At 39.2% G+C, this 18,595-nt stretch overlaps 1 protein-coding gene across 1 annotated transcript; it reads left to right on the forward strand.

Moving 5' to 3' along the window:
- The first annotated feature begins 1,519 nt into the window (after positions 1–1,519).
- stam2 (signal transducing adaptor molecule (SH3 domain and ITAM motif) 2) lies at positions 1,520–18,435 on the forward strand. The gene is made up of 14 exons (XM_038721094.1): positions 1,520–1,695; positions 3,342–3,426; positions 3,658–3,733; positions 4,448–4,543; positions 4,677–4,823; positions 9,466–9,532; positions 9,936–10,134; positions 10,699–10,793; positions 10,932–11,014; positions 11,151–11,238; positions 11,353–11,407; positions 11,989–12,139; positions 14,745–14,911; positions 15,887–18,435. Exons 1-14 carry the CDS (start codon positions 1,656–1,658, stop codon positions 16,083–16,085), a joined length of 1,548 nt encoding a protein of 515 aa, XP_038577022.1. The 5' UTR covers positions 1,520–1,655; the 3' UTR covers positions 16,086–18,435.
- Positions 18,436–18,595: the final 160 nt, after the last annotated feature.

Below are 18,595 nucleotides of genomic sequence, written 5' to 3' on the forward strand. Positions count from 1 at the left end.
CAATAAACAACAGGTGTCCAGTCTTCAAGGCCATTGTGAAGCACCTTGTGGGATCATTCAGCTGGAGCACTTTACTGCACTGAATAGCACTTTTAATAGGTTGAATTGAACTTATTCGCATATTATAGCACTTTATTGCATTAATAGCACTTTAAACTGCGTTTCTTTATAACTTGTATTTTACAACGTATTTACTTGCACTTGCATTTATATTTATATGTGATTTCATTGTGGTTTATTGTATTGTATTATTCTTTCTATTGTCTGTCGTATTTTCATTATATTGATCTCTGTAATGAATTGACCTGCCGGGGACTACAGATGAAAATTAGTCTTCTGGCTTAATCTGGCATCTTTGTAGTAAAATGTGTATTCATGTGCCTTATCCCTTTTAATATAAATGAAATTCCGAAAAATGTATTTTCATTCAGAAGACAATGGAGTGATCATCAGTCACAGGTGACAACAAATAGAATGCCAAACAATTTAAAAGTCAGACAAAACCACACACAATTTTCAATAATTGCATCTGTTGCTGGTTATCACAAGTTAGTGTAATATGCATATTAATAAAGAAAGTGATTCTTTATGTTAATTGATTAAAACTGATTGCTTAAGGAGTGACCAAATTGCTTGAGGACCCACAAAAGTGAACTTATTTACTATTTGGTGTGAAATCCTTTGCAATGACCAACCGTCACCAACACTTGGTCATTTCCCTGGTGATGCTCTGTCAGCCCTGCACTGCAGTCACATTTGCTTCTTGCTTCAGCAAGTGAAACACGTGATCCATTTTTTGATCAGTCAAAATCAAGTAAATAACTAATACTAATACTGTATAATACTACTTTATATTGCTATGTATCATTACACTTCTATTAATACTGTATAATACTATATACATCCACATTTATTATAATTTGTTATTGTATTCTTAGATTTTTGTACTTTACTATACTCTCTACTTACCAACTTCTACAATTATTTCTGATCCTTTTATGCCATGCAAGTATCTGTGACATCGGGGATAATTTATCTTTTGTATTCTGATTCTGATTGTGGGTTTAGGATTGTTGTCCTGCTACATTGTGCAAAAACTGGATGACTGTGTAGAAGGGCTACAAATCCCACACGGTTGAGCTGATATGGCTGTAAATCTCAATCTAAAGTTAAGATTCAGCACTTTAAAGGTATATTCAAATCTAATGGGCTGGGTTAGAACCACTACTCTGACTTTACTGTGACTGTGCTGGACATGATGAAATGAGGATAAAATAAGTCTTTGTGCGGTCATGTTCCTCTTTCCCCCACTAGATGTCAGTGTTTTACTTGCCGCATTAGAGTTAACAGAGGTGTTCAACGCAAGTGCCCAATGTTGGAAAAATTTTTATAGGAATTTATGTCAACGTGCTGTACTTTTGATGGTTAAAACTAAACTAATTAAACGCAGTACAACTATTAAAAGTGTATAATTTACCCGCGGCATTACGGTTTTTAAAAGCACTGTTCAGGCATTATCCAAGGCAGCCAAGTTTCCGGAAGAGTAACTAGTTCGCGATTAATGGACAAGGAAGAGATATTTGTTTAGGTTTAGTCCGAGAACACACATACGTGTCTTTTGTCAAGTAGTCAGGCTCTTTATTTAAATCGTTACGATGCCTTTATTTGCCCAGAACCCATTTGATCAAGATGTTGGTAAGCGAACTCGCTGTTTCTTTGGTGTTTTGAGTGTGACAGAGAGCGACAGGGCCAACACCACTTGAAGCTAACGTTAGCTTAGCATGAGTTATTTAGTCCGCTGTAAGTTTAGTCAGCACTACCAGTTTTTTGTAACAACAGATATCCAAAAGTCTCAGCTGCTTTCTTAGTGTGTAGCTGACAAGCTGCGTGATTGCCAACAACTTCCACTAAGTTTATCGGTCAGTTCATTTGAGTTAACTTTGAGACATAACAACCGAGACGTGCTAACGTCATTTAACGTTACAACATCACCTGATCCCAAAGCAAGTCATATTGGTTGTGTACTGTTTGATTATTTCTAAATTTGGCATGTTACAGTAGGAGTAGGACACAGATTAACGATTGTTTTAAATCTTCGTAACGTTAAGTTATCCGTTTCCCCCGATTAGTATAATCGTAAATAGTGAAAAATGCTCATTCTTCCGTTTACAATGATACAAAATCCGTCTATTTGGGAAGGTGGAACTAAAGTTAATATTTTTGCTTTTCACTTAAACGACTAAAACGACAAATATCAAAATGAATGCTAATCGATTAACAAAATTAGTCCGATGACAGAAAATTAATCAGCAGCTATTTTGATCATCAATTAATCCTCAAGTTGAAGTGCCAAACATTCTGTAGTTCCAGTTATCAGTTGTGAGGATTTGCTGGTTTATTTTCACCTTATGTGATAGGTGATGGAATATATTCTGGTTTTGGACTGACAAACCAGCCAATTAAAGCATTTGTGATATTTCTATATTTTCTGACATTTTATTGAACAATCAATTAAGGAAGTAATCAGCAGAGTAAAGGAAAATAGATATAATTGATAGTTTACTGCCTTAATCCAAATTGTTGGCAATTAATCTTGCATCAGCTGATGGCTGAATCAACTACTCTCTTCTACTCTTCACTACTTTGAGTCAGTTTGATTATAATATGTCAGCTTGGTTGAGTTTTGTCACAGTCATGTTACCTAAATTTTCATGCAAATTTCCTAGGTCACCATCCTCCTTATCTGTCTCTTCAACACCACTGTTCTTGTATGACCAGATGACAGTGCACTGTTACACTTAACTGGCTCTCCAACAAAGGTTAAAGTCAAGGGCATATTGGCTCTCTGAATGTCAGGATGGCGAGTGTCATGGCAAGGTTTACCATGACTCATGTGTGTTTGAGTGATTTCCTGCTCATATTTTACAGCACAGCGGTTAGTTAACTTTTAGGCGGAAAGAGAAGTTGTTGGGGTTTTTTGGGGGTTTTTTGTTTTTTTTTAACAAACCTGCTAAACTGATCACAAGTTAAAATGCTTAAAGATTTGGATGGCTTATACCATCTCAACTGAAACCCTGCAAGTTCACACAACAAAACACCATAATATGTGAAGTAGTGTAGTTGCCATATAGGACTCTTCCAAGAAATTTTAAAACTTTGGTACTACATTAACCAGGTTCTAAGATGTGGAAGCTCAGCACTTGCTATTCATAGCTATAACACTTTCCCACTGTGACTGGCATGTCTGCCCATGAATACATTATGTCTGAAGACAAGCAGCCAGTGAAGACATTTTTCTCACTCGACCATATGCACTGTCTCCCTGTTTGACATATTTCCAGAGAAGGCAACCAATGAAAACAACACAACAGATGACTGGGGACTCATTATGGACATCTGTGACAAGATTGGAACAACAACCAATGGGTAAGCTGGAAAATGGCTTTTACCTTTGAGTAATAAGAGGTCATTAGCATTTGAGCAGCACTGTGGTTGAAACGGTTCCTTATGTATGTACAGTGCATCTGTATGAGAATTTGAGTTTAAAATTAGTTTACACTGGACCTGTGCAGGAGCATGTCTCGTGTAAGGGCACTGTTTGTTTTTTAGTAATTGTTGTACTAGCAATTAATCATATTACTTTCTCTTCTGTTTCAGACCAAAGGACAGCTTGAGATCCATTATGAAGAGAGTCAACCACAAAGTGCCTCATGTCGCCATGCAGGCCCTCAACGTGAGTTGCTGCTATACATTCATGCCACCAAATGTACACACGTCTTGGATACGGCAGACATGCCATCAACAACTCTACTGCAAAAACCTGTTCATATGCAAATAGTTTTGCTCAAAATGGAAATAACAGACAGGCAGCTACAGTACCAGGGTTTTCCCAGACATATTGCATATTTTGTGTCATATGGCTGCCGCAGATGTCCAAAATCACCATTTAAAACCCAAGGATACAAAATTATCCTTGAAAAAAGGAAGATTTGGGGATGGTCAAACTCTTCTGTCCCATTTAGGTGTAAGAAATCAGTGTTTACCAATGCAATTTAGCAGCAATTGAGCTTGCTGCTGTAATTGATTTTAATAGTCATATTGTTAAAGCCATACAGGAAAGTGGAAGATTTAATACTCAGAGGGTTTATCTCAGATGTACAATATGAGAGCTTGTTTCTGCGTCTGAGTCATCATGAGCAAATACTGTCGCATGGCCCTGCTCTATATTTAGATCTCTGCGTCCATCCATTCAGATAATTATAACCCTCTCATCATCAAAACCATTTAGAATTACAAAAGTGTCACCTACTATTAATGTGTATTTAAATAATTCAGTAAAGTGAGGGGTAGAAAAGAAACGCATTGAAAACTGATCCTTTTTTGCGATAATTCACTATATACCAGCTGTTTAATCTAATTTTTATAATTCTGACTACTTCTCTTGCAGTTGCTGGGTGCCTGTGTGTCAAACTGTGGCAAAATATTCCACTTGGAAATCTGCTCCAGGGAATTTGCCAGTGAAGTACGGAGTGTGCTGAGCAAAGTATGTATTAAAAAAAAAAATCCCCTCTCCTCCTCCCCAACCATCTACTGTCCTTTAAGAGCCCTAGAGTATCCTACTGGCATGAAAACACAGGAGAAAGCAACACAGCTGTTTGTTTGCATGTCCTCTGTAGGCCCACCCTAAGGTGTGTGAAAAGCTCAAGGCTCTGATGGTGGAGTGGGCAGAAGACTTCCAGAAGGACCCACAGCTCAGTCTGATCGGTGCCACCATCAAGTCTCTGAAAGACGAGGGCATCAGCTTCCCCTCTGCATCCTCACTGGTATGATGACATAAAAAATGTAAATTTCTAATTTACAAGATGTACACAAAGCAAAAGAAGCAAAGCAAATCAAATGCTGTCTTGAATTTATCATTCATCAGGGTGTTATCTGATGCCCCCCACCCCCCTTTTCTTCATATACACTGCATTATTTATAGTATATTGTAGTGTTATCAGATATGCATAAATGACAAAAAGTACAAATCTTACAAGACAACATTACAACCATTATTTATATCTTTTACATGGTACATTTAAATTGAATCAATCAATGGGTACAAGGTTGAAACTTCAATTATACCATCTTATTCCCTGTTGTTTTTTCAACATCTGGTTCCTGATTTAACCATCACAGTTAAGAAATCCAAGATGCCTCCTTTGTACACAAAGAAATATCTTGAACACATTTAGGGATGCACAGAATGTTCAGCAACCGAAATGAATCGGCCTAATAAGTCGAAAGACCAAACAAATTTTACCGAACAATTACGTTGACATGTCTGCAGTGTGGAAGCATTTTAAAGTGTCTGACAAAGACGCAAAATCGCTGTTTGCAGACACTTTTCTGCTGAATTGTCTCGCAGCACATCCACTCCATCTGTGGCTGACTTCTTAGAAAAGGCAACAAACAGTCTGACCCACTTTGAGGGTTTCTGTCACTCGTTTGTGAGAAGGTGATTAAGCTAGCCGCACCTAAATTTGGACTGCACACGTATTCTTGCATTTATGGTAAATCCACTATAACGGACCAGTGCAAGCTGACCAGCAGGTTAGTGACTTTCTCCTGTCATTTTCTCTCTTTACAAAGACAAGTGTTGCAGTATGAGAGTCCTACCTGAAGAGAGGCTATGAAGTCTTCATGTTACGCGACACGAGAACCACATACAACGTTATTTATCAAATTTGGTCAGACTTGATGAATTTAGCGCGAGGATACACATGTGACAACGTCCGCTTTCTAAATAAGTATGGAAAAAAGATGAATTGGATTATATTCACAGAAAGTATAAAACATATTACATGTGTACATGAAGAGTAAATGGACACATGTAATTTACTTTACCAGACCCTCTTGGGCCTCTGACCCACCCACCGTAGTCTCTGTGAAAAACCTTGTTCGGTATTTGGGAAAGTTTTTCATTATATTCGGCTTCAGCCAAGAATTTTCATTTCGGTGCATCCCTAAACATATTGAATTTGCCAAACACTTTTATTCATGTCGAGCCTTTATGATTTAGTCCACTTCTTTGAAAGAATAAAATGTTTTCCATTTGCTACTTTCACCATGATACCAGCCAGCTCTACTACAATTTTGTTGCTTTCCAAAGTGGCTGTTGGCATGGAAGACCTTTCAGCCACCGCCAGATTTAGCAGCATTTTGTTAAATCCAGTTGCGTCGTAACACTTTGTCTCATATGCTGGAAACTGCATGTTTTGACTTGAATGTCATTCAGCAGATGTAATGAGTTACCGGTTCTTATCCAACGAAGGTTAAAATCAAGGGCAACTGGACTTGGTTGAAGATACTGGAAGACGTTTCGTCCCTCATCCGAAGGACTTCTTCAGTTCTGACTGACTGGCAGGGAAACTCAGCTATTTAACCTCAGTGGGGTCGTTATCTCGGGTCATCGATACCGCTGGTTCGTTAATGTTCCTTGTTGCTGTGACGACAGTCGTTACAGTCGTTAAGACTACCTGTGGCCAAGACTGAACGACCATCGTTGGTATCTTCACCTGAGGCCAATAGGTTACGTTTGTTGAGTTTCCTGGGAAGTGATGAAAGGACAGCATTGTAAGTGGGGGATAAGTGGTGGCGTAGACCCCCTCCCCTGTTCAATGACGGCTTCTCAACCCTGGTGTAGATGGCTTCCTTGACACCTCTTTCAAACCATCCATCTTCTCTGTCTAAAATGTGCACCTGGTGGTCCTCAAACGAGTGTCCTCTGTCCTTCAGATGTAAGTAGACTGCAGAGTCTTGACCTGAGGAGTTGGCCCTTCTGTGTTGAGCCATGCGTTTGTGTAGTGGTTGTTTAGTCTCCCCAATATACAGGTCTGTGCATTCCTCACTGCATTGGACCGCATACACTAGATTGCTTTTCTTGTGTTTGGGTGTGCGGTCTTTGGGGTGTACCAGTATCTGTCTTAGTGTGTTCTTGGGTTTAAAAAACACAGGGATGTTATGTTTGTTAAAAATCCTCCTGAGTTTCTCTGATACTCCAGACACGTATGGAATCACAATGTTGCGTTTGACCTTCTTTTCCTCCTCCCCTGTAGTTTTACCAGTTCTTTCACGCTGCTTTGTTTTGCTAGTTTTCTTCCTTTTAATTACAGTTCCAGTCCGTAGACCACAATAACAAAATAAGTGTGTGTGGAGGCTTTTTGTGGAGTGGTGAGCCTGAAGCAGCAGTTATGGCTGTAGTTTCATTGCAGACCAGTGTGTTGCCAGTGTGAAGGCTCAGGTTTAGTAGCGCTCTTCCGTCTGCGTTTGTGTGGCAAGTCTTTTACTGTGCAATTTCCTTTTGACATATTTTACATAATTCTGCAGGAATGTGCGTATGTCTCAGGACCAGGATTGTCTTTATGATCGTTGGGGACGGGTGTTCTCTTCTTGTTTTATGGTCTATTCTTTGTGTGTTTAATATCTGTATGAATTGTTATACAACAACCTTACATGTTTCAAGGGTTGAAGTAAGCTTTGCTCTCAGGTTGTCATAAAGGAGCTGACCTACATCTGTTTCATCTGTGGTTGTAGTCCCTCTTTGGCTAATAGTTTGTGTTACTTAGTGGGAGCTTTGCTTCTTTAGACATTGATTTTGTCACTCCAGATGTGTGTTTTAAGGGAGAAAAGAGAAATTACTGAGCAAGTCAGACATCAACACAAATTGTGTATACTGAGGTATGACGTATTTTTCACTTTATTTGTCTTTCCCCATGTGTTATTTACTGTCAAATTATGCATGCTCTGTGAAGTTGTGAAACACATTTGCTAACATACAGAAACACTGATTACCTCTTAAAAGGCAAATTTATAAACCCATACCCTGTGTTTATTCATTTAGACAGAAGGGAGCAGGTTCATTCTTGCATTCAGCATTTTATTAGCCTGCATTATATTGAGAGGTGTTTTGTGGTGGTTTTATGGCAGAGCTGTTGTATTTAGATTGTATTAGATTTTATCCAGAATAGGAATGATCAGAGATGTCTTGGATGTCATATGCTGTCCCATCCTCCCTTTGTCACCACTGGCTGTTTGGTTGTGGTGGTGTGCTGTGAAATCTGTTTTAATGGGGAGCAGGTGGCACAAGAGGCAGCAGGTATGACATTTAATCTCTGCCAGCTGATGAGCAAACAGCAGCAGGTAGTGGGACTCAAGCTGTGGCAATGCTTCTTTGTATTTATAGCATTTATGGCAGCAGTGTTCAGCGCCTCACAGCAAGAGGGTCCCAGGTTTGATTCCCAGTCTGTGTGGAGTTTGCATGTTCTCCCCGTGTTTGCGTGGTCCATCATCAAAAAAATAGATTGTTCATGTCAGTACCCTTTGATCAGTGCACTGGCTTGTGATGGTTTAAATGCAGAGAACGTATTTCACTAAACCAAACCAAATGTGATATTTACCTTTAGCTATAAGGTTATACTTAAAGTCCTTTTTAGGTGTCTTTTTTTGTCTGTTTTCGGTCACACTTGTTTCAAGCCAAACAAATGAGTTTTTCATTCCATGTTGTTGACCACTCTTTTGGTTTTCATGCCTGCACAGTCTATAGGTTAAAGTTGCCACAATCACGAACTGGCACTCTTCTAGTCACCAGCTTTTGGAGGGTGCCTATAGATGACATTGTAATGTAATATAAAGGTGTATGTATTTCTGGTGCTCTGTAATGCGCCGATTATTTTTTGATTTTGTGAGCTTAAGGCATTTGCCCATGAAGCACTTTCGGGCACTGTGTACTAACATATGCATAAATCCGCTGTGTGTTTGCTCAGGTGTATTTGCTGTTCTGATATCACATTGTTTAGAAGTTCTATTACCTGGATGGGGAATCATTTGTTTTTGTTTTACAACTCAAGACTAGACTTATTGGTTCTAATCTCTTCAAGTTCTGCAATGATTTGCTTAAATCTCACTTGTGACTTGTCCCGTCTTTATTCAAAATACATCATACCATAAACATTTGATTTGTGTTCCAAATTAGGGGGAAATTACAGCTTGCATCCTACACCCTGTAAATCTTCCGTATGTAAAATTAGCATTTATACTGTATGTGGAACAAAGACAATGGACCAGCCTCTGTAATACTTTCTGTAATAGTTTCTGTAATACTACCAGCATTAGTTCGCCTGCTGTGAATATGTGTGTGAGGAGTTGTTTTTTTTAGTACAGTTGACCTGTTTTGTCCACGTTGACCTCATTGCCGTGTCACAGAGCTGCCTCAGGTTACCTTAGACAAAAGGTAATGAGACAGCTGTGTGGAAGGTTTCTCTCCAAAGGCTAGTGCCACATCTCTGACCAACCAGTAGTACCCAACATGAACTGCAGGTGGCATTACAGTCACTGGAAATCAGTTTTACACTACACTCTCACTCCCTCCTGTATATGTACACACACGCACAGAGATGTGACCTTATCTTTCTATATTGGCCACAGGGGTCCTCCACGAAGGTCAGCACACCTGCTGCGGGCAAAGCATCAGATGATGACAACCTGGCCAAAGGTAAAGTGAGACTGCATCATTAAACTGTACATGCACCTTTATCATCATTAGTGCACTTCATCTGTTGTTTTAAGCATCATTTTCTACAACAGATACATACTTTCCAACTGCTGCACTGTATATTTAAGGCTAAATGTTATCAGTGTATACCAGTATTCTCAGAAAAGTACTCCTTTTTCTAAGCAGTAGAACAGTTTAAATTGATTATTGTCTAGATTTTATGTTCCCATTATTTTCACCTTACATTTAAGCAGTCTTCTGAGAACTGTTTGTATTTTGGGGGGGGAGATCAATCCTGTGTCTGTGCCAAGACTACGCGTTGGTCGTTTGACAAACATCCTCTTCTCCTTTCCACTTGTCTTCTGTTCTCTCTTCCTCCCATCCAAACCTCCACCTCTCCCAGCCATCGAGCTGTCCTTGCAGGAGCAGAAGCAGCAGGCGGAGACACGGCCCCTGACTGTGTCTTCTGACCCCCCAAACTGCACCAACGGTAGTGGGGGGCAAGAGGCCCGGAAGGTGCGTGCGCTGTACGATTTTGAAGCAGCTGAAGATAATGAGCTGACCTTCAAAACTGGAGAACTTATTCTGGTTTTGGATGACAGGTATTGTTTCATAACTTGTCCAATCATGAATCAGCTCTGCTTTATCTTAAAAATAGCAATTTTTGTGCTCTACCATTTCTGTTGCAGACTACCTGATCAGTTTCCTTCAGACTAGAGCTGCAACAATTGCCGATTATTCTGCTGATTAAATATTGTTGAGAAAAGCAGCAAATTATTTACATTTAAGAAGCTGGAACCAGCAAATGTTTTGACAATTTTGCTTGACAATATTATCAAAATAAGGCAACTCATTTGACCACTGGATTAATCAATCAATCAAATTTGTGATATTCTTAGATTATGAAATGCAGGCAAGCAGGATTTTATATATATATATTTTTTTGCTACATGCAGTCTATTGCAACACCTATGCAATAAATCCTACCTTTTGTCTGTTCCACAAATAAAGTAAGGAACACACCGGCATGACCCATTTAGCAGTTAATAAGGGTTTTTTTGTATTGTGATGGCTCTGTCTGGTCGGAAACTCTGAAACTCAGTATGGCTCCCTCTTAGAAGCTCATACATTGATGTTAATGCCTTTTTTGTGATTTTTGTTTATAGCGATCCAAACTGGTGGAAAGGAGAGAACCACAGAGGAGTGGGGCTTTTCCCCTCCAACTTTGTCACAACCAATCTGAATGCTGAGCCAGAGACAGGTGAGTCTTTCTGTTGAATCTGAAAGTAAACATTGTAACCTTTTAGAAAACATACCAGCCTCTGTGCTCTTCAGCTATTTTAAACTGGAGCAAATTAGTTTCAGAAGTGCTTATTGAGGTAGTCCTTTTCCTCCACAGTGGCTTATGTTGAAATGACAGCCAGTCCTGAAGAGACAACTCTGGAAACCAAAGTCGAGCCTGAGCCCGTCTTCATTGACGAGGTACTACATTTACTCAGTGCACATCTTTTACAAACCCAAATTACCTCTCAGTCAGACTACCAACCCAAACTTGCGCTCTCTCTCTCTCTCTCTTTTTCTTTCTTTCTTTCTTTCTTTCCTCCCCCCCCCCACACAGGGGAAGATGGACAGAACACTGGCACTACTGCAGAATGCAGATCCTGCAGATCCGGCTCCAGACTCCCTAGAGCTGATCCAGCTGGAGGGTATAAACCTTAAAGCTGGTGTAAATCTAGTTGCTCTGCTATGCAATGTGAGCTACACTATTGTTTTCTAACTCTGTTTTTTTTCTCCCTTCCTAACTGTAAATATCTGAACAGGTGCATGTGAACAGATGAACCCGCTGATTGATGAGAAGCTACAGGAGATTGACAGGTAGTGTGTTTATAGATGTGAACATTATTATTACTGATTTAAGGCTCATCTAAGTGTCCGAGACAGAGGTGGAAAGTTAATGAATGACATGCTGGATGCATTTGAACATAAAAGGTCTCTAATGTTGTTTTGTGCCATTGCTTTGGCAAAATATCTGTCAAACGAACTAAAATCTAAAGGGCGATATGGCTTTGTCCGTTATCAAAACACAAAAGACTGCAACTTAATTAAATAAGTATAAATTTAATATTAAATCATTATAAATAAGTTAGGAGGTTAGAAAAGGAACAAAGTAATGTTTACTCTGAGTACATTTTAAATGAGCTACTTTTTACTTGAGTAGATTTTTATACCAGTAATTTTACTTTTACTTAAGTAAAAGTTAATCAAACTAATTGTACTTTTATAGTACTTTCTCTTCCACTTCTAGTCTGAGATTATCTAACATCCATCAGCATTTATGAAATGTAGGATAAAGATAGCAACAATTAGCTGTTGAGACTTTGAAAGACCAGTGGGGAAATCTGTAGGACACAAATAAAAATATTCTTATCTAATAACTGCCTCTCTCTGTTTTGCAGGAAACACTCAGAGTGGTCAGAGTTGAATGTGAAAGTTCTGGAGGCCCTGGAGCTTTACAACAAGCTCATGAACGAGGCTCCGTTCTACTCTGCCTACTCCAAGATGCAGGCGCAGTACGCACCAACCGGCAACCAAGCTGTAGCCATGCAGGTCAGGAAAATGCCCCAAAGTTGTCCTCTGTGCTGCCCAAATTCTCACTTGAGCAATCATTTAATCTTTAGCATTTATACTTAAACATTTCATTTATGTCGATGTGCATCATAGTACATTAAAACATGTCTAAGCCTGTCTAGATCAGTTAGCCAGCCAGCTAGCCAACCACAAAACAGCGGTACACAGCCAAATGATAAGGTCCCAAGACAAAGTACAAAATAACATGAGTACCTAGCTCATTCTGCATTTTTAGACTGGATTGCCATTGGCTGGCTCATGTATCAATACTGTCTACACTAGCAATGACAGGACAAGTGTTGGTGTTATGACATAAGGAAAGTATTTTAGTTTGGATTTGGTGTTCTCCGAAGAGTTTGCTTCTTCTGTAGCGACATGAATATGGTTAAAGTGTAATGCCACAGAAACTGTAGCTAGTTTTACAGTATGTCTCCTGTCTAAATGATAGGCAACTTGCACACATAAATTAAGTTTGGCAGATGATTGGGCTTAATTTCCCTATAAAAAGCATACGTTGAATTCATGTATGCTTGGAAAACTTCACACCATCAAAATCACAACATTCAAGCTTGCTGTTGTGCTGCAGTCATCTTCGTCTCTGTTTTGTGATGCGTGTTGACCGTCGAGTCAATATAAAGCAGTACCAAGTCATACATAATTTAAGGTGGATTCAGTTAACGGTTGGTTGACAGAACGCTGAATATTTTCTGTGTTAAAGAAGAGGTTTGTTTTGACAAAATGTGTTAACTCCCATTGTGGCCACCCATGAGTACCCTGCATAATTAAGGTCAACACTGAGTAGACTTTCACTCTTAATTAATTCCATTGATTTCCTGATGTGATGTTTTTCAGGTCATGGAGACAATTGAAGACTAATGTAGAGAAAATCATTAAGAGCAGTCAGAAGAAATATACCTTGCTATTATTCTCATATTTCATTTCTCACATCCTCTACTCGTGTGTTATATTTGGCCAGTAAAGCAGTTGATTTTGTTGTTCCTTGTACTCGTCCTGATAGCTTGACATTCAGTCAACCCTTTTTTTCCTCCCTGGAGAGTTGGCGGCTGCCTGGATTTTCTTGGCAGAGGCTGTTTCTCTGCAGTGATTGATGTCACTGTCTCTCCCCTGAGATTTAGAGAAATGTCGACTTCATTGGGCAGGCCCACACCAGAGTGCTACTTGTTCTTTCTGTGTTCGTTTTTTGCCCTTCATCGTTCATTTTTCTTTTTTTTTTTTGCAAGTACTGTAAAGCTCCCCACCAGATGGTTAGTCCACCTGCAGTAACAAGGATTCTGTTATACAGTAGAATTAGAAAAGTAAAATTCTTATACTGTTCATATTTGATATCATCTTATATTATAAAACAGCTATTGTATATCTGTGTTGCTGATGCTGTTCCTTATAATTTGAAAGTGTGAAAAGTAACTGGAATATTCTTCACTTTATTCATGCAACATGGCTGGGTGTTTTATGTCTCACATTCTGTGTCTAACTCCCAGCCAAATATTGAATGATGTATTTTTATTAGACTTGCTAGGGTCAACCTGAGACAGACAGTTTATGTTAACTTTCTGAGGAAATGCAAAGAAACTCTTGGGGTTTATAAGGTCAGAAACAAAGAAACAACATTTGAGAGGATATGAGAACTTAGACATTTGAGGTTTTATAATAGTTCAATTAAATGTGTTGTCGTTTTTGTACTTAATTAGGGCTTACAGGAATAGTTTGACAATCGGGAAATACACTTATTCACTTTCTTGCCAAGAGTTGGATGAGGATTTATTAAACCACTGTCATGCCTGTACGCTAAATGTGAAGCTACAGCCAGCAACCCTTAGCTCAGCTCAGCTTAGCTTAGCACGAAGACCAATTGGCATAGTGACTTACTGGAGTCTGAAATCTGAAGTCACATCAAATCCAAGTACGTGTTACCCAAAATGTCAAACAATTTCTTTAAATACTACTTATTTCTGTATGTTGTGACTGGGTGTTTGCTTTGTAGTATTTACAGTTTATAAAACATTTTGTTTGTACTTTTATTTTGAAATTTCTCTGTTTATTTGCAAAGAATGCAGATAAAACCAAAAATACACGAGGCAAACTACAAAGGGAAAAGAACCTGTGCATGTTGTTCAAAATAAATAAGACTGATCTGACCATAAAAACAGTCAAAACAGCACCCCTCCTTCTAGTGTTTCTTAACACTAGCCCAGTCCCTAGGTAGTTAAGGATAACCTCAATACTAGTTTCACAGAATTTGAACAATTAATATCCAACAGCCTGAAACAATAATGAGTCATATTAGCGAGCTCAAAACCCCAGCCGCCTCCACAGTCAAGCTGGCCAAGCATTTATAGCTTCTTAGTCCCCGAATCACATCCTCTGCATTGAATCCCTGGACCGGGTGCTGCTCCAATCAAGATCATCAAAACGGGAACCAGGAAGTGATAGGGGCACTACATCCGGGGAACTACAAGCATACAGCGAGAACGCTTAAAGGGTTCGAGTGTTTGCTGTTGCCGTAACAATGATGCTCTCAGCACTTATTAAAGCCGATATGCTCCTCTTTCTGTGTTATCTTCAGGGCTACCTTGGCCCGGCCGGCCCTACCTACATGCCTCCTGCAATGCCCCAGGGTCCTCCTGCGCAGCCCTACGCTCTGCCCACCGACCAGCCCGGACCACTGCACTCACTGCCCCCCAACGTCTCAGCCCCACCCAACGGCCAAGCTGTTCAGCCTCCCTACATGAGGTAAGAATTACAGCCCCACCACTGTAAACAGGACCTCACAAATCAGATTTAAAAACTCTGCAGAGACACGCCAAATACAAATAATGACGTGGGTCACATCATGCGACTGATAAAGGTGGCTCGACGCCTCAGATCTTTTAGCATTAATGAGCTACTAGTTTTGAATATTGGTTAGTTAACAGGTCAGGTAGTGTACTGGTAATGTCAGTGGCATAGACTAGTACAGATAAGGGGCTTAACTATGTTATGAACAAGTTTTTATTTTTACCACTGTGAATTTGTAATACTTCAGAAATTAAGGTCTACTTAAAAAATGGGCATTTTATGGGAAAATCTGAAACGATAGAAACAAATAAGTATATTGACTCTGGTTTTTCAAATCAGGTTAACAGAAAGTTATTTTTGCATCACTGTTCATCATAATAATATGGTATGTTGTGTTGGTTTTGGAGGTAATAAGATATATTTATTGTAGCTTTAAATCAAATATAGATTGTATTAGAGCTCAATGAAATACAGTATCATTATATACTTTATCATTTTCCAATATAAGTTTATATGATGTTATGGAAAATGTCTGCAAATCACCCATAAAGTTTCTGTTCAGTGCAGTGAACTGTGTTCAACTGTTACATCAGGTGCTCATCAGGCTACAGCGTAGCACCTCCCCAAAAATGTATCTTCACATCGCGGCAATGCAGACAGCAAGAACTGTGATCGGTCAGCTTGGTAGCATCACATTTCTCCTACGTATTTCTAACTTGACCTTCTTTTGCCTCAACCGGCTCAAGGGTCATACATAAAATCTCCTTCTGATGCCTTCTTTCGTTTCTGTGGTTGGTAATTTTCGTTTTAAAGTAACTGCTGTACAACACTGATCAGCACCAACTCCATTGTTTGTAGCTACATGTTGAGACTCACTTTCTGTATTTGGTGTTGGTGCTAAGTGTCACATCTGTATTTTTTTTTTTACAGCAGTGGTATGAATGCTCAGTACATGAACCAAGCTGCTGGAGCTCCTTACCCACCCCATGCGGGCGTGGCCATGGACATGTCGACCTATCACAACTCCAGCATGGCTCCTGTGTCCTATCCTGTGGCTGCTCCTCCTCACCAGGCTCCTCATCAGCAGCAGCAGCAGCAGGCAGCATATTATCAGCAGCCTCTGCTGTAAAACTCCAACTGACAGCAGACCTAAAATTAATACATACTCCAGATATTTCAGTTTCCAGTGGTGTGTTCGTTAGGCTTACCTCGTGTGACTGTGTGTGTGACTGTGTGTGTGACTGTGTGTGTGACTGTGTGTGTGGCAATTGCTTTGGGAACATTCCTTTAGCCATTTTTGTGCCTGAGCTGAATTGAACACACCTCACAAAAGTTGAAACAACTGAGGTGTGTATCTGATGCAGGTCTGTTGTTCACTGAGTCAGGACTCTCTCTGTGTGCATGTCCTCAGCTTCTGTATGTGAGGCTTAACATGGTGTCAGGAGTTTTCTCCTGTCCGTCACTTCTTTTTCCTGGCAGACAGTAAATGCGGCGCTGGTCTTCATAAACGTTGCAGGTCAACACAGAAGAAAAGTTAGGTTTGCTCACCATTACCACGGCCATGTAATGAGCAGTCGTTGCCTAATTCTGAAGAAATTTTACAATCCACAGTTCAACTCAACGCTACTCCCACACAATGCTATTTCTGAATTGACCCCCTTCAAAGAACATCTTCTAAGGTGGTAACAGAGGCTCGGGAAATGTCCACTCTCATGTAGATAAATGTGAAGTAATGCTGAATTTTCTCTCACTTGTGGCCATCTATTGACACTACCTTGTCTACACCGCAGTGGAGCAGCTGCAGTCCCCTGTCAGCTTCTACACTGGATACTTTCAGCCACAGTACTGTTGTGCAGTAGACAAATGTAGCAAAATGCAAGATCAGTGTAATTATTTGTGCAGATTGGTATAAAATAGACTAAAATTGCAGGTCTGCATGTAAAACGCTGTGTACTACTGCTTTAGACAGTGGTATAGATCACGGCTGAAACGTGTCCAGTATAGACTGTGTGCAAGCCGATAAAAACACAACTTTTTGAAAGCATTCATAAATCAAATTGGAAACACCAGTCTCACGTTGTAGTTTGTACAGGGAAAACTGAGCTGTTCCAAGGCGCTCATGAATGGCCGTCAGCCTTTGCAGACATACACGATATACTAGCGCTATAACTAGTGACACTAAAAGGCATTTTCAAATATATCTACAGCAATGTGATTATGGCCTAAATGTGTTGTTTTCCTTTTAGCTTTTAGTGACCATCTTGGTTTCCTTCCCTCACCAGCATCCATCACTGGAGCTGATCTGTTTTGAACAGAATTTCTGAAGTATAAACGATATTTTCAACCATCAGATATGTGTGTTAACAGTTATATTTGTGTAAATGGTTCAAAAATGACTTTCCCATAAACTCATTGCCTTTTAATGCATTCTGTGGTTGCATTTGATATATTTAAGTTGATATTTTTTGTGTGTATGTGTGTGTGTGCACATGTATGTATGTTTTACCTATGTAAGGGTTTGAGGGCTTACCCATAATAGGTTCTTCATCATTGTAAAATGATACTGATTTTCACAAGGATAATCAGATTTTACATTGTATGACTTCATTGAGCAGCGTTTCGTAATTAGGTTGAGAAATGGTTAGTTGGATCTCTTTTGTGTTTATTAATCTGATGAAATGCAGCACCTGTTCACGATTAATATCAGTACCTTCCTGCCTCCTATCTTTGTGTGGAGTCTCTTCTGCTTAGCGGAACTTGTTAGGAATCCATGTTTTATGCAAAAACACGAATCTGAATTTCATGTCTATTTACTTAAATTTCAAAATTGAAAAAAAAAATCAATGACATTGCCTGTACTTTGAGATATATATATATATATATATATATATATATATATATGACAGAGACATTATACATGTGTAATTTACTTGGTTGGAGAATGTGTAATTATTACTGTGCTTCTGCTTTTACTTTCATTGTCCAGGCAAAATGTTCAAAAACTTCAGAAGTCTTTAGTTGCCGTTAATAAGAAGAAAGCGAGACATGTTTTAAACCTACTATTGGTTTGTCTGCAGTTTAGGGGTTAAAATTAAGAACTAGCTTTTATAGAGTTTACAGTCCTGTTGCAGTAGATCCGTAGTTATTTTTTTAGTCAGAACTGTCTTTTTCCTTTTCGCGCCTCATATTAAAGGCTTTGTATATTAGATGTATATGAATAACTGGTTTTGTCAGTGACATTGCACCTTAGCTTTGTAAACATTAATTTACCACTGGATGCCTTGTTTTTCTGTATAAATCAAAGAATGACCAGGACACAACTTGGGCAAGTAACTTCAGTCTCAGAATCTGCTGCATATGTATAATTCTGTATATTTAAAATATTCCAGGAAAATATCCTTTACCCAGGATTTTAAAACTGCTTTTGTAACAGAGCAAACTTATAATGTTCTTTGAAATAAAAAAAAATGTACCTTTCATTGAGGGTGGTTTCTACCTACATTTCCCTATGGATGCCTTTAAGTAATTACATTTATACAATTAAGCGCAACAGGATTAAAATAGTAACTGTCCACCTAATTAGCTCTCCTATCCCCTGCACATATCACCAGCCACATGAGGAGGCATGATTTATTTATT

Source organism: Micropterus salmoides, unplaced genomic scaffold (assembly GCF_014851395.1).
Source record: "Micropterus salmoides isolate LMB-PRFRI ecotype aquatic unplaced genomic scaffold, ASM1485139v1 Ms_hic_scaffold_15, whole genome shotgun sequence".
NCBI lineage: Eukaryota > Metazoa > Chordata > Actinopteri > Centrarchiformes > Centrarchidae > Micropterus > Micropterus salmoides.